The following is a 14,764-nucleotide window of genomic DNA, read 5'->3' on the forward strand; positions in this document are numbered from 1 at the left end:
GGCAAGAACTGGTTGGATCTGGGCCTGAACATCTGACTGAAATCTGCATCTGCCGAAGGAGAAAAAGGCTGATGTATTTGGTCGCAAAGACAAGAAATATGTTTAATCTAAAGCCACTTTTCCAGACTCAACAACAGTTCATAAATTATCAGGCATGGTGGTGGTAGTATCATGTTGTGGGGTAATCTCCAATTGCACAAACTGTGTAGAAAAACATATCCCATTTCATGTCAAATCAACATCTAGATGGTTAAAATTTTCAAAAACTGATCATGTGGAAATTAGCACTTAGAGCTGATAAGCATCTCTCCTCTTGTGGTTAATGTATACTGTATATTCCCCCTGTTTTAAATTAAATAGACCATAAATAAATAGTACATCAGCCAACATCAATTTATGTATTTGGTTGAGGAGGAACTGGTCTTTCTGATTATGTTTTTTTGTTTTCCAGACAGTGGAGATGACGTTTCCTGCTTGGTGATTAGAGACTTCCTGCAGCAGCTGCCAGATGTTCACCTCAGCCTCCTGCGTTACGTCTGCAGCTTCCTGACCCTGGTGGAGAAAAACCATGAAGAAAACCGCATGACGGCCCAGAACCTCGCCACCGTGTTTGGACCCAGCGTCTTTCAGTGAGTAGAAAAACTTACTTCAGTAAACAATGCTGGGCTTTCTGAGGCTTTTTAAGTTCAATCCTTGTTCACCTTTATTTGTAAAGACACATAAATCTGACCAATGAATCGTTGGAAATTAAAAATGTCCTCATTTCAAATTCAGCAGATTTGTTTTTGTAACTTTTTTTGGCACTTACTTATTAGCAGCCTGCCAAAAAGACAGAATTTGTTCCCATTACTTAAGCTGAATCAGACAAAACTACCAAAGGAATCTAGTGGAAGCATCTTGAAACACTTGAAATAAGACAAAACTAACTGATAAGTAGCTTTTCAGCAAGGCAGGAGTTTGTTGTAACTCGCTAATTCCTTAAAGACTCACAGCAAACCATATCTCTGAAAAGTTATTGGTAAATGAGCTCATTCTTACTTCAAGAGATTTGCACTAGAAACTAGAATAAAATACTTGGTAAACTTATCTTTGTAGCGCATCTTTTGCTATAAAATCAAAATAAACCTTATTTGTAATTTATAATTTTGATCAAAAAAGAAGATTAAAACACTACAATGCTCAGGTTCCTCATTAATAAATTCCTGATTGTACTGAAGCAGATTTGCTGACAAGATCTTCAGTTGTGTGAAGTAAAGCTAACATCTGTGCTTTTATTTTGACCATATTTACGACTTTCCTGGCCTTAGAGGAAAACTTGAAAATGTCTTGCAGCTGCATTCTCTCAGTTTCTCTCTGCTGTAAGCAATAAAACTGTTTAATCTCTTAATTTGGAGGCTAACAGTCTTACATATGATGCAAAGTCAAAGGCATTAAACTGAAAAATTAAGAGAAGATGGGTCGATATAGATAGAGTGACTATTTATTATATACTATATATCGTGCAAAACAGCTAAACTCCATATAAAACTGAGTTACCCCAGATGGATAAAAGCATCTGATCCCCTTCTGGAGTTTTCCCAACGACTCCCTGCTGAGAAGAGATTTTGGGCCGATTTCAGAACTTTATGCAGGGATTTGATCTCCTATTTGGCCTCAGAGTGAATTAAAAATATGAGCTGGAAAGTGTTGCAGGGAGGAGCAATATGGACTGCAAGGGAAGTGCACAGAAAACCTGGGGAACTGCTCACTAAGACCAAATTAAAGGATTAAATCAGGTTCCATGGAGGCGATGATAAACAAATCAAAGATTTATTTTCTAGGAAACAAACTGATGAAACCGTCAGAGCAAAGGTGAAAATCCAGTGTCTCATTAAATAAAAAAAAAACACACCCTGCAGGAACATCAAACACGCCACACAGCATTACAACCTCCATAAACAGCCGTGCCGAAACACGTGCTGCAAACTAATTAGAGGACTAACGGCGACACGGGAGATGAGCCGTCAGCCAAACTGGGAACGCTTCGTTTTTACAGCCTGTTACTGGGAAGGACATGTGATTGTATCTCCCCCAAATGAAGGGAATTTGCAGAGCTTAATGATCAAACTCGTTTCTGTAGAAAGTAATCCAAACTGAGCTCATTGGCAGAAGATCAAGGTTGGAAGAGACAAACTTAACACCTGATTCATAGTAAAACTGAAACAGAGATATATGCTTTTTGTTTATTACTCTAAATATTTATTCACATTAAAGTTGTTAGAAGGGTTAACACAGTCCTCCATTTGTGACTCTACTCGACCAGCAGATGGCGCTGTTGTTCGCACAGAAAGGGGAATTAAACTGCGAAAAAGAAATAAAATCTTAAAATTCAGAGTTAAATGAAGCAAAAATATTATATAAATGAATCAACTTGTGTTTACATTTCCTGCTGAAGGCATTATAAAATCAGCCTGGTGTTGGACGAAGACATTTATCGACGTCCTGCTGTGGATTTGGCATCGTTCCTGCAGAATGCATTAAAGGCCTGGTACCTGGCAGCGTCGCATGGCGTCTTTTGAACACTTTTATACCCTAAACAAGTATAAAATCAACACAAAATAGCTCATAATTACAAAATTAATTTAAAAAAACAACATTTAGATGTAATAGCTGCATAAGAATTCACAACATTTATACTCAGAATGGAGATTCGTTGCATCTGAACAAGAAGACCAACCATAATTAAAGCAAACTGACATGCAGTCAACTTTACAGAGTGTGAAATTATGGGAATCTAAATTCTCTTATCTAATTAAACAAAATGTGGCTTTTCTGGAGAGAAACGGCAAAGATCATCAGCTGGAAATCGACTTTCCTGCTGTGAAGTACGGTAGTGGCAGCATCAGGCAGCATCAGATAGACAGGAAGACGGCTGCAACCGAGAATGAAGAAAACCTGAGAGATCCGTAAGTCAATAAGCCTCAGCGACACGATTAAGAGGAAGATAGTTGACGGATAAACATTTTGGTCCAACTTGTTTTTATAAACAAATAGATGTTGACAATTTTCTAACAACAGGATCTTCAGCTACTGTTTTACGTGATTAAAACCATTTTTAGTCCTCTAAGTGTTAAATTCTCTAATTTAACACTCAATAAAACGCTGACATTGTACGAAAAAATGCATCCAAAGACCAAAAATAACCTTCAATGGGCTTCCTGGGAAGTTTTTCATAAAACCTCGTCAGAAGTTCTTTTGAGAGCAAGAAGAAACGAGGCAGAGCGAAATGCTTTCAGGTCGTCATCACTGGCTATAAATCGGTTGGTTCAGTCTGAGAATCGAGAAATGAAACACCATCGGCTCTGGTGTGCCAACCGTTTCACACTGTACAACCTGTCCTCCTCTCCACCGACTCTCTGCATGCCCAGGTTTTATATTTAGACTTACAGTTCGGCCTGCAGCCAAGCCGCCGTCCAGCACAGCTGTCGGCTCACCGGGAAGGCAGCTCAGATAAAACACCGACCAATTTCATCTAAACACCGACTGAGCAGCATTTGGTCAGGAGCAGAGTCTCAAACTTATTTCCACACATAATCTGTTTAAACCAGGGATGCAAGTTATCGATTAAAGACTTAAGCTAAAGTTGATCTGATCCATCGACTAACAATTAGCTGATTTCTTAAAGACCTCAGTTTGCTCGAGCACGGAGAGGGACGACAGTATTTCCATAACATGCAGAAGCTCTGATAGAAAAATACAGCAAATTTCTGAGAAAACATGGAAGTTTCTGAGTGTGAAAAGTCAGAAACTTGCTAAAAAAATTCAGATTTTATTTGGATTAATCTCAGAATGTTTTTGACTTTTAAACATTTTTGACTTTTGAGACTCTGAAGTTTTTTCTCAAGAAAATTTTTTTTAGATTAACTTCAAGATTTCTGCGTTTTTTAGCCTTTTTTTTTTTTTTTTTTTTTTACTTTTCAAACTCAGAAATGCTCGTATTTCCTTTCCTAGAAAAATTCTGAGATTAACCTCAAAATTTCTGAGATTTTTTTCAAGGAATTTTTTTACTCTTCAAACTCAGAAATTACCACTTTTTTATGTAACATTTCTGACATTAATCAAAAATTTTGTGAGTTTTTTTGGCAAAAATGTTTTTCTTTCATTTTTCTATCTACTATGGCCCTAATATGGCATTGTTGATTGTACACACTGGATGGACTCTGTTTGGAACCTCTTTCCTCCATCTTTATTCACTTGCCAACTGGCTCCACTTAAAAAATGACCAGCCTCGCCCCCTTGTGGATGGAGGCTAAACTACAACACAGAAAAAGGTCTAAACAGACATTATTAGTTGATGGACTGGAACTAATTTTAATCTAATAAACCATGCATCCCTAGTTTAAACACTCTGAACTGAAGCCTGTGTCATTTGTTTGTTTTTGCAGAGTTGCTCCCAGTCCTGAAGCGGTGAAGGATCAAAATGTTTGCAATGAGATCATGGTCCAGTTCATCCAGAACTACAGCTGCATCTTTGAGGCCGAGAGTCCGAACAAAGAGGACGAGACGGAGGAGCGCTCGACTCTCAGCCTCGTCCAGGTGTTGTTAGCAGCTGCTGGTGTTTTTATGGATCAGATTGGTGGCTGGGCGCCGCGTGAAGTTTAATCAGGATCTTTTTCATGAATCATGAGTTAAATACCGCCAGGCTGAATTAATCTGAGTATTGATTATCCATTAGAGCTGTGCAGGAGCAGCAATGTTTTCTGTCTCCTCCTATTGATTTACATTTGCTGCTCCTGCAGCTTCGTTCCTGTTTCCAGTCTGAAGTTTTTCTGATTGGTGATTCCAGAGGAGATTTAATCAAAAACAGCTGGAGGCGATTAGCAGGAAGCAGAACAAACGGGCCACAGGATCCAAAACCATGATTCATCCATCCATCCATCCATCCATCCATCCATCCATCCACCCACCCACCCACCCATCCATCCATCCATCCATCCATCCATCCATCCATCCATCCATCCATCAATCCATCCATCCATCCATCCATCCATCCATCCATCCATCCATCCATCCATCCATCCATCCATCCATCCATCCATCCATCCATCCATCCATCCATCCATCCATCCATCGATCCATCCATCAATCCATCCATCCATCTATCCATCCATCCATCCATCGATCCATCCATCGATCCATCCATCCATCCATCCATCCACCCACCCACCCACCCATCCATCCATCCATCCATCCATCCATCCATCCATCCATCCATCCATCCATCCATCCACCCACCCATCCATCCATCCATCCATCCATCCATCCATCCATCCATCCATCCATCCATCCATCCATCCATCCATCCATCCATCCATCCATCCATCCATCCATCCATCCACCCACCCACCCATCCATCCATCCATCCATCCATCCATCCACCCACCCACCCACCCACCCACCCACCATCCATCCATCCATCCATCCATCCATCCATCCATCCATCCATCCATCCATCCATCCATCCATCCATCCATCCATCCATCCATTGCATATAAATTGTATCTAAAGCTAACATCATCACATTGCTTATGTAAGCCTCATAGTTCCTTCTCTGTCAGTGAGACGGTGGTGAGGTGTGCTGGATGTGTTGGAATTCCTCAGGAATCAGCTCTGCGTCTCCTTCCTGTTTCTGTTACTACGAAACAAAATGACAAACATTCAATCATCTCCTGCGTTTTTATTTTTAAAGTTTATGTCAGAGCCAAACATTCCAACTTTGGTTGGAAGGTTCTCAGCTCAGTGTCTGGACTTGAACAATGCGTCGGTTGTATAAGCGTCAGTCACATGACCATCAGGCTCTAACCTCGAGGTCTGAGTTAACCTTTGACCTGACCCTCTGTGCTCTCTACGCATGCCTCAACATCACCTGCAAATCCTTTTCGTCTTTAATTTGAGGCTGTTTATCCTCATAAAACCTCAAAACGTTTGTGATTTTTTTTTCACCTTCAGTTCTAGTAGCAAGAAAAAACCCATCAGTATTAAAAGTTGCAGCATCACCAGCGTCGACTGCAGCGGCGACGCTGTGAATACCAGTAAGCGACCCCGCTGACCCCTGGGAATCCCCTCCGCCGACAGAGATCCTCTTACACCCACACACTGCCACCTGAACACGCAGATGACTGGCAGCCTGGCGGAGTCTTTGAACGCAGCAGGCGCTCACCGGTTCGCCTTTTAGCCGTAGCAATAAATAAAACGCCTGAGAATCCATGCTGTGCCTGACGGTTCTCATGTTTAGGTCTGTGTTTAAGGCTGCAGACCGTCGCATCTATTTTTGGCTGTTGCTAGGGGTTTCTGGGAGGAAATACAATACATGTGTTTTTGTGTTTAGACTCCTGCGTCATTAATAAATCTGCAAAGCAAAACTTTGAAGACTTTTGTCAGGTTTGAACTGCTTTTCACCAATTTCCTATCAGGTGTCAAAGAAAAGCGATTAAAAAAACTGCATAAAGTCCAAAGAAAAGATTTCATCCTTTTATATGATTGCATGTTAAATTACCCTATAAAAGCTATTTTTGCTCTTTCTAGGTGAAGTCAGAGGAGGAAAACACAAAGAAATCATCCAATCATCTGAGTCCAGTTCCACAGATAGAAGAAGTAAGTTCTCTGACTCTGTTCTGGACCGGCTGACCCGTTTATGATAGCGCATCTCAGATCTGGTTTAGCTTTTATGTGACATATTCCATGTACAGTTCGACTGAAACCAAAAGTAGAGAAATACCATACCATACCATACCAACTTTATTTATAAAGCACTTTAAAACAACCACAGCTGATACAAAGTGCTGTACATTAAAACACAGCACAATAAAAAAAATAAAAACTCTTACAGTTTAAAAACAAAAACATACACTCTAAAACTAGATCCCGCAGGAGTTAAAAGCCAAGTAAAATAAATGGGTTTTAAGACGAACTTTAAAAGTGGACAGTGAAGGGGCCTCTCTGACCTGCAAAGGCAAGTCGTTCCATAACTTAGGACCTATGACAGAGAAAGCCCTGTCCCCTCTGAGCTTCCTCCTGGATCTTGGTACCTCCAAGAGCAGCTGATCTGCTGACCTGAGTGACCGATAGGGTACGTAGGGGTGAAGAAGCTCAGAGAGGTAAGCCGGGGCAAGATTATGCAGTGATTTAAAAACAAACAAAAGAATTTTAAAATGAATCCTAAAATATACAGGCAGCCAGTGAAGTGAGGCCAGGACAGGGGTCACATGCTCCCTCTTCCGAGTTCCTGTCAAAAGTCTAGCAGCTGCATTCTGAACCAGCTGCAGACGTGAGAGCAGCGACTGACTGACTCCCAGATAAAGTGCGTTACAGTAATCCAGTCGAGTCGAGATAAAAGCGTGGATCACCGTTTCAAAATGTTGCCTGGAAAGAAAAGATTTCACTGATGCCAATCGCCTTAAATGATAAAAGCTGGACTTAACCACGGCTCTGATTTGGCTGTCCAATTTAAAATCACTGTCCACCTTAAAACCAAGGTCCGTAATAACATGTTTAAAATATACCCCCAAAGGTCCAAGGTCAACAATAAACAAGCTGCAGTAAGCTAGTTGCAAAAGTGGGCCAATTTAAGTTTTTATGAGTTTTTAATCGCAATTAAAGAAGAAACTCTAATGTTGTAACGTCTCTGTTGCTGCTAAGGGTCTTTGCTTTTTGCTTTGCTGTAAGTAAATTAAAGTGTAAGCCAACATTACAAAATCTGAAACATTTCTACAACTTTCAAAACTTTAAATTTGTTTCTGATTATTTTATCCCGTTGTGTGTGATGTGTAACGCAGTTTTCATGTTTTCATGTTAAGAAACTTCAAAAACATCCTACCTAGTCCATAACAACCCAGACATGTGATCTGTGTGACTGATTAATGCGTCCTGAACGTGTTTTGGAAAATGTCCCCTGTAAGGAGTCAAGTTCAGTTTTTATAAGTTTATAGATGTTATAACAGTCAGCTGATTTAAATCTACTTCATGCCATTCTTTCACATGTTGGTCTTACTTATAGCCCCAACTTGGACAATTATCATTTTGCAGTAAATTGCAGTATGCAATATCACAAATGCAGTAAATTGCAGTATCACAAATGCAGTAAATTTGTGATATTTTTATGATGAATAATAAAAAATACATATTTTCTAAGCTCTACAAATGACACATTTGTTTTCTTTCTTGATTCCTAAAGACTGAGCTTCTAAATTCACTTGAAGACATGAAACATCTCAACAAAAGCTGCACCAAAACCCCAAAGACAAAGAAGACAAAGGTGTGTAAAATAAACATGTCAGTTTTGATTAACTTTATGTTTCTCAGGCGGTTTTCCTCTGAATGCTTTCTTCTTTCTTATCTGCTGGGGCTCCTCGCTGCTGATTAGCCTTGAGGTCGTCTGTCAGACGGCTTGCGATGCTCGTGGCCTCGGTCACATGACGTGATTCAATAAAGGAAACAAGAGCTCAATTATCTGCAGAAGGAGAAAAACACAGACTCCAGTTTGCCCTACAGATGCTTTCAGCTGCTGTAGATGAGATCTCACTGAAAACGTCCTGTTTATGTTTTAGAAACTGAGCTCTGGGCTCCAGGAGGTCAGTAGAGCAATTTTTTAAGGTGTGTAAAATCCTGTTGACTTCTTAAGCACGTCTTCCCTTTTTTAGACTGAAATGATCTTTCTACGGCAGCTTTTAGTGCAGATTTGTGTGTCAAAACAAGTGTTGAAAGGACGACTGAGGGAAGATGCTCAGCTCCTTCAGCAGGCAATCCCTGAGAATATGAAAAGTTTGCAATCAGGACATTCTACAGTGCAATGTAACAACCAAATAATAATATTTAAATATAATAATTACAACCCCCTTGAAAAATGTTCATGACGGCCTATTTTAATAGTTTAACCACCAAATATACCTTAATATCTTTGAAAGGAGCAGTGTTATGTGTTTTCCTGTCACATAGTGCAAACATGTTTGGTATAAAAACTGTTCTTAAACTCACATTTTGTTTGGTTTTATTCATCCATTTGGGTTTTTACTGCTTCTAAAAACAGCTAAACAGTAAAAAAAAAAAAAAAAAAAAAGACTTGCAGTTTTTTTGGCAATAAGTTATTTTCCGATGTCTGGAAAAAAAACTCCTGTTAGTTACGTCACACTGCCCCGTTACCTAGCAACCCAAACAGAGCCCCAACATGTTTGGTCAGCTGGTTTTGCCGCTCTGTTCGCTCTACAATGGCTGCTGTAAAAGACAAGAGTTTTGCTGTTGACTTACAATCCAGAAACCACTTGCTGCATGCTTGTGCAGGAGGCTCCACTTATGCTTTTCAGAGATGTGCGGTTGTATAATTGCGCATCTACTTGCAGCCATTTTCATGTGCGATTGGAAAATAGCAGAACTGAGCAGGCTAAACTCTCATCTGAGAATGATTTTGTGCGAAAAACGTAAAGAGCATGTTTTTCATCCTGGGTGTCAGCAGAGGTCACAGGGTCATTGGTAAGGTCAAGTCAAGTCAAAATGCATTCAGAGCACTTTCAAAACAACGAAAGCTGACCAAAGTCACACAGTTTCTTTATCAATCAGTCGCTCTGTTACCTTGTTGAATTATCTCGACGCTCTTCAGTTTTTGTGTTTTTAGCTACACATTTTTAATTCTTTCTTCAAAATACGCCTTAAAGTGACATGGCTTAGAAACCAGGTCACATTTTTCACCCTGGTGTGTCAGGTTTCTTCGCCATCTGACCTTTGACCTCCTGCTTGTTGTTGCTCTGACTGAGCCAATCACAGTGAGGATTCAGATGAGAAGAAAAGTCGAGTCATTGCTGTTCAGACAAAACGTAGTTTGGTTTCCAGCTGAGTATCCACACCTGCATCCTATACCTGGAAAACAAACCATTAAATCATTTAACGGGATGATGCTTTGTGCATTTTTCCATTTTTCCAAGTAAAATAAAATCTAATCTAAAATAAAAATCTGCTATAACAGCAGTTCCTTATCTTTGCCGTCTTTTCCATCACCTGTTTTTCCTCCATGATGCCTCTTTCCCGTGATGACACAAACTCCAACCCCTCCCAAAAACAAGCTGATGTCCAAACTCTTTTTCGCTTTTTTTTCTCTTAATGGAGCCAAATCAATCAAAAGCTCCAAGGGGCAAAATCCATATGAGGTCCAGCTAAAGAAGTTTGTGCTACTAATTGTGCTGGAAAAAGCCCCATTAGGTGGCTGGATGTCTGAACGAACGCTACGGTGACGTTTTTTTTTTTCTTTTTTCAAACAAGCCATTAAATTACAGCCCAAACGGAAACGCTTTTCTGATAATTGGTGCGAGGAACAAAAACGTAAGCCTTTTAATTCAGCAATGAGCTGTTTATCTGTAGACGAGCCTTTTAGCATTGGATGTCGGAGAGCATTATCGATGGTTAAGCTGCTGATGTCGAACCCTTTTCATCCTCTGTAGCCGCCGGTTGGGCTTAATGTGCAGCAACATCCGAGCTCTGCAGACACGATAACGGGGGAGAAAGCTCTTTATCATCCTAAGAGGGCGTTTTAAGTCTCTTTTGGTTGTGATCCCAAAAAATGCAGAAAGGAAACATTCAAAATGTTGCTGTGATCAGATTACGTTTCTTTTCTTACACAAGAGTTGGGAATTCACGCAATATATACCCACTCAGGGTCAGAACGGTAAGACAGAAACCTGACTAACCTTTGAGATTTACTGCTCTTCTCTTTTTCTAACTTCTCATGTGCAAACTTTGCAGGTTTATTTTGTGAAATATGCCTTGCGATGCATGAAAAACGTAACTTTTCTGTGTCAATCAGCTTCGAAAGGGGAGGAACGACGGCATGCCTCAAGTCGTTTGTCAGCAAAGACAGCCTCAAGGGTCGCCCAGCACAAGGTCCTTCTCCATACCGATAGTTTTACCTCTGACCTCAGAGCTGAGGAGTCCAAGCCCGGAGGTGACGGACACGTCGCCTCTGCCAGAACCGGGCTCTTCCAGAACCGCTTCCCCACATGTCGACTTCAGCCTCTCTGGCAGCACGGAGGGCCTCAGCAGGTCAGTGAGTGGATTTACAGACATTCAGGGAATGTTTTACATGTTTAGATCTTTATGCATATTAAAACAATGAGAAAACGCTGAATAAATTTTTAAAAAGTGGAAGACATAGCAGCTTTTTGCACACATGCATTGTACATTTTTGAGATATTGAAGAGGAAAAACATAAATAGATGCAAATATCTGCAGATTTTTCCATTCAGAAACAATTTTTCTGTTCAAACAGTCTAGAGATTCTGTTTAAATGATGTGACTAACAAGATAAAAATACAGTGTAAAGAAATAAAACATTTATTTTAAACAATTCTGTAATATTCCACCAAACTCCAACAGTTTATATTTAAACAAAAATAAGTACTGGTGGCTTGTAATATTTGTTTTATATGCACTAATTGGTGAATAAAAACATAAAAAGGAAAAAAAAGGGAAAATATCAAATAAAACTAACCAAATTAAGACAAATAAATAAATATTAGGAGGCTAATCTTAGCTTAGCCACCAGTAATGTTTTTTTTTAAATAAAAGAATATCAAAAAAGTATTTAAAATATATACGGGGGGCAAAACGAGCCGATGTGCAACGTGATATGCCGAATATTCACAAAAAAGACAAAGACGTACAACTTAATTTTATTTTAAAATATTTTTTTTCTTTTTAGCATTTTTAACTGATAGACTGATTGTGATTCACTAGAATATTTTTTTCTTCTCGCCTCTTAACCTGTAGGAGAAAGTTTGAATTTAGCTGAAACATTTATCCAGGTGAGCATCTTTACATCCTGCGGAAACCTGCGTTTTAGTTTCCATAGAAACAAGCGTCTCGTCCTCCATTTTCGACTCGTCAGAACGAAAACGTTTGTCCTCTTATTCCAGCAGAAAGTCGCCTGCTGCTGGGAAACTTTTCAAAAATGTCCACAACTTCTCCTGAACATCAGAGCTTCTGTGAAGTTCGGTCAGCAAGTTGCATCGTTTCTGTGTTTGCTTCAGTGGAGCATCTCTCTAAAATCTGATCCGTCTCTGGTAAAATGGGTTGCGATCGCCCCGTCAGCCGAGGGTAAAGGTGAAGGATCTCAAATGTCTGACAGCAATTACGGAGCCGTATCCTTAACCCGGTGTCGGCGTGCATTCGGCATGCGAAAGGGCCTTTTATAGGAAGCTGACACCAGAGCCGAGTGGTTTCCAGTTTCCCCAGTCCTGGAATAGCGGTGCTGCAGCTGCGCCTGTTGTTGGCAGTGGGCATCAGGGTGGCTCAGCAGTACACCTGCACTGCTACCATCAATCAATCAATCAATCAATCAATCAAGTTTATTTGTATTGTGCGTTTCAGCAACAAGGCAGCTCAAAGCGCTTTACATCATAAAAAAATACAAAGTCAGTGATTATCAAGTTCCGTCGTTACAAATCAAAATGTTGATTAATTTTTCACTTACGATGTTTCAGAAGTAAATCTTTTGAAACCAGGTGGGTTTTCAGTCTAGATTTAAAGGAACTCAGTGTTTCGGCTGTTTTATAGTTTTCAGCCAGTTTGTTCCAGATCTGTGGTGCATAGAAGCTGAATGCTGCTTCGCCATGTTTGGTTCTGGTTCTGGGGATGCAGAGCAGAACCAGAAGATCTGAGGGGTCTAGACGGTTGCTGTGACAACAGCAGATTTTTAAGAACCAACATCAGTATTTTAAAGTCTATTATCTGTGTAGAGACTGTTGTCTGGGGTGATGTTGTCTATCTTCCTAGTTTTACTGAAAACACCAACACCGGCGTTTTGGATCAAATTTTTTTTAAGCAGACCTGTGAAGATAATGTTGCAGTAAAACATCCATCCATCCATTTTCTTTCACCCTTGTCCCTCAGTGGGGTCGGGAGGGTTGCTGGTGCCTCTCCAGCTAACGTTCCGGGCGAGAGGCGGGGTCACCTGGACAGGTCACCAGTCTGTCGCAGGGCAACACAGAGACACACAGGACAAACAATCATGCACACACACACTCACACCTAGGGGCAATTTGTAGAGGCCAATTAACCTGACAGTCATGTTTTTGGACTGTGGGAGGAAACCGGAGTACCCGGAGAAAACCCACGCATGCACAGGGAGAACATGCAAACTCCATGCAGAAAGACCCCAGGCTGGGAATCGAACCCAGAACCTTCTTGCTGCAAGGCAACAGCTCTACCAACTGCGCCACTGTGCAGCCCTGCAGTAAAACAATGCAGCTAAAAACAAACACATGGATGAGTTTCCTGCTGGGACATTAGTCCTTTAATCCTGGAAATGTTCTTCAGGTGATAGAAGGCCGATTTTGTAACTGTCCTTATGTGACTCTGAAGGTTCAGGTCAGAGTTCATCACTACACCCAGATTTCAGGGCTGATCTCTAGTTTCTATCTGTAATAACCGAAGCTGAATCCAGATTGTTCCTCTTGATCACTTCGGTTTTCTACAGGCCAAACTGATTTTATTCTGATGTAAATTTAAGCCTAAAAATCCCTGAGAAAATGTGGCTTAAAGGTGATATTATGCTTTCTTGAACAGGTTAGAAGGTCTATGGCCTATACAAAACATGTTCATTTCATCGTTTGCTCAAAATCATTCTCAGATGACGACTTTTTATTCTAGTAAATCCAAATAAGCTGCTGCTGGTCCCCAACTCACCCCCAAAGTGATATTGAATTTTGCATAATAATAATTTCTTTAAATGGTAAATGGACTGAACTTATATAGCGCTTTATCTGATCATTTTTGACCACTCAAGGCGCTTTACACTAGAGTCACATTCACCCATTTATACACCGATATGCAGCTCTGTAGGCAATTTGGGGGTGGGTGCCTTGCCCAGGGGCACATTGACACGTGGCAGGAGGAAGCTGGAATCGAACCTACAACCTTCCGATCGCAAGACGACTACTCTACCCGCAGAGCCACAGTCGCCCCCTTAAAAACATCCAAGGTTTCTTTACAGGTCTGGAAAAATGTATAAGTTTTCAAAAATGACTTTCAGCATTATGGTTTTGAAAATGATTAAAAAAGATGGAGTTAAGGATTTTATACCATTTCACAGGAAACATGTCCAATTAAAATTCTTCAAAATCAGAATTTATTGGCCAAACGTCTGGGCAGAAATTAATTTTGTCAAATGCTCATTAAAATATGAATATCTAAACTTTAGAGGAGATATAAACAAGACATAAATGTTTTTTTAAAAATGTTAAAATAGTTCAAATACGCTTATTTTGTTTCGCAGAAATTCTAGTAACTTAAAAACAAAAATTGTAAAAATTTCTGCAACCCATAGTTTAAAAATGGTAATTGTCTGAGGGGAAAATTATGACACTGGTAAAATGCATGGTAAGTCTGGTTGCATCTAAACTGGGATTACACTGCAAAAACACAAAATCTTACCAAGTATTTTTGGTCTAGTTTCTAGTGCAAATATTACACTTAAAATAAAATTCAACTAAATTAAAAGTTAAAAACTCTTTTTAAGTCAATAATTCCTTAACATTGATGAAAAAGTACCAGTTGCATTGGCACTAATAACATGCTAAAACAAAACAAGCTTCTAGTTCTTGATGAAAAGTTGCCTATAAGTTAGTTTTGTCTTATTTCAAGTGTACTAAGATATTTGCACAAGAGACATAATTATTTGATAAGATTTTGTGTTTTTGCAGTGTACAACCCGACTGGCCTCTGCGTCCGTTAATAAAGAAAA

At 39.9% G+C, this 14,764-nt stretch overlaps 1 protein-coding gene across 8 annotated transcripts in view; it reads left to right on the forward strand.

The window, feature by feature from the left end:
* fam13a (family with sequence similarity 13 member A) overlaps nucleotides 1-14,764 on the forward strand; it is a 67,648-nt gene that overhangs the window by 12,154 nt on the left and 40,730 nt on the right. For 7 of the 8 annotated variants that reach the window (XM_008419812.3, XM_081611314.1, XM_081611325.1 and 4 more), the window contains 5 exons: nucleotides 452-629; nucleotides 4,425-4,575; nucleotides 6,565-6,633; nucleotides 8,213-8,293; nucleotides 10,829-11,064. In XM_008419812.3, the coding sequence (XP_008418034.1) occupies nucleotides 452-629; nucleotides 4,425-4,575; nucleotides 6,565-6,633; nucleotides 8,213-8,293; nucleotides 10,829-11,064 (715 nt within the window). Of the gene's footprint in view, nucleotides 1-451; nucleotides 630-4,242; nucleotides 4,311-4,424; nucleotides 4,576-6,564; nucleotides 6,634-8,212; nucleotides 8,294-10,828; nucleotides 11,065-14,764 lie in introns of those variants that run through there. The other variant, XM_081611326.1, reaches the window with a different exon arrangement.

Source organism: Poecilia reticulata, chromosome 1 (genome assembly GCF_904066995.2).
Source record: "Poecilia reticulata chromosome 1, P_reticulata-male-v2, whole genome shotgun sequence".
In the NCBI taxonomy this organism is placed as follows: Eukaryota; Metazoa; Chordata; class Actinopteri; order Cyprinodontiformes; family Poeciliidae; genus Poecilia; species Poecilia reticulata.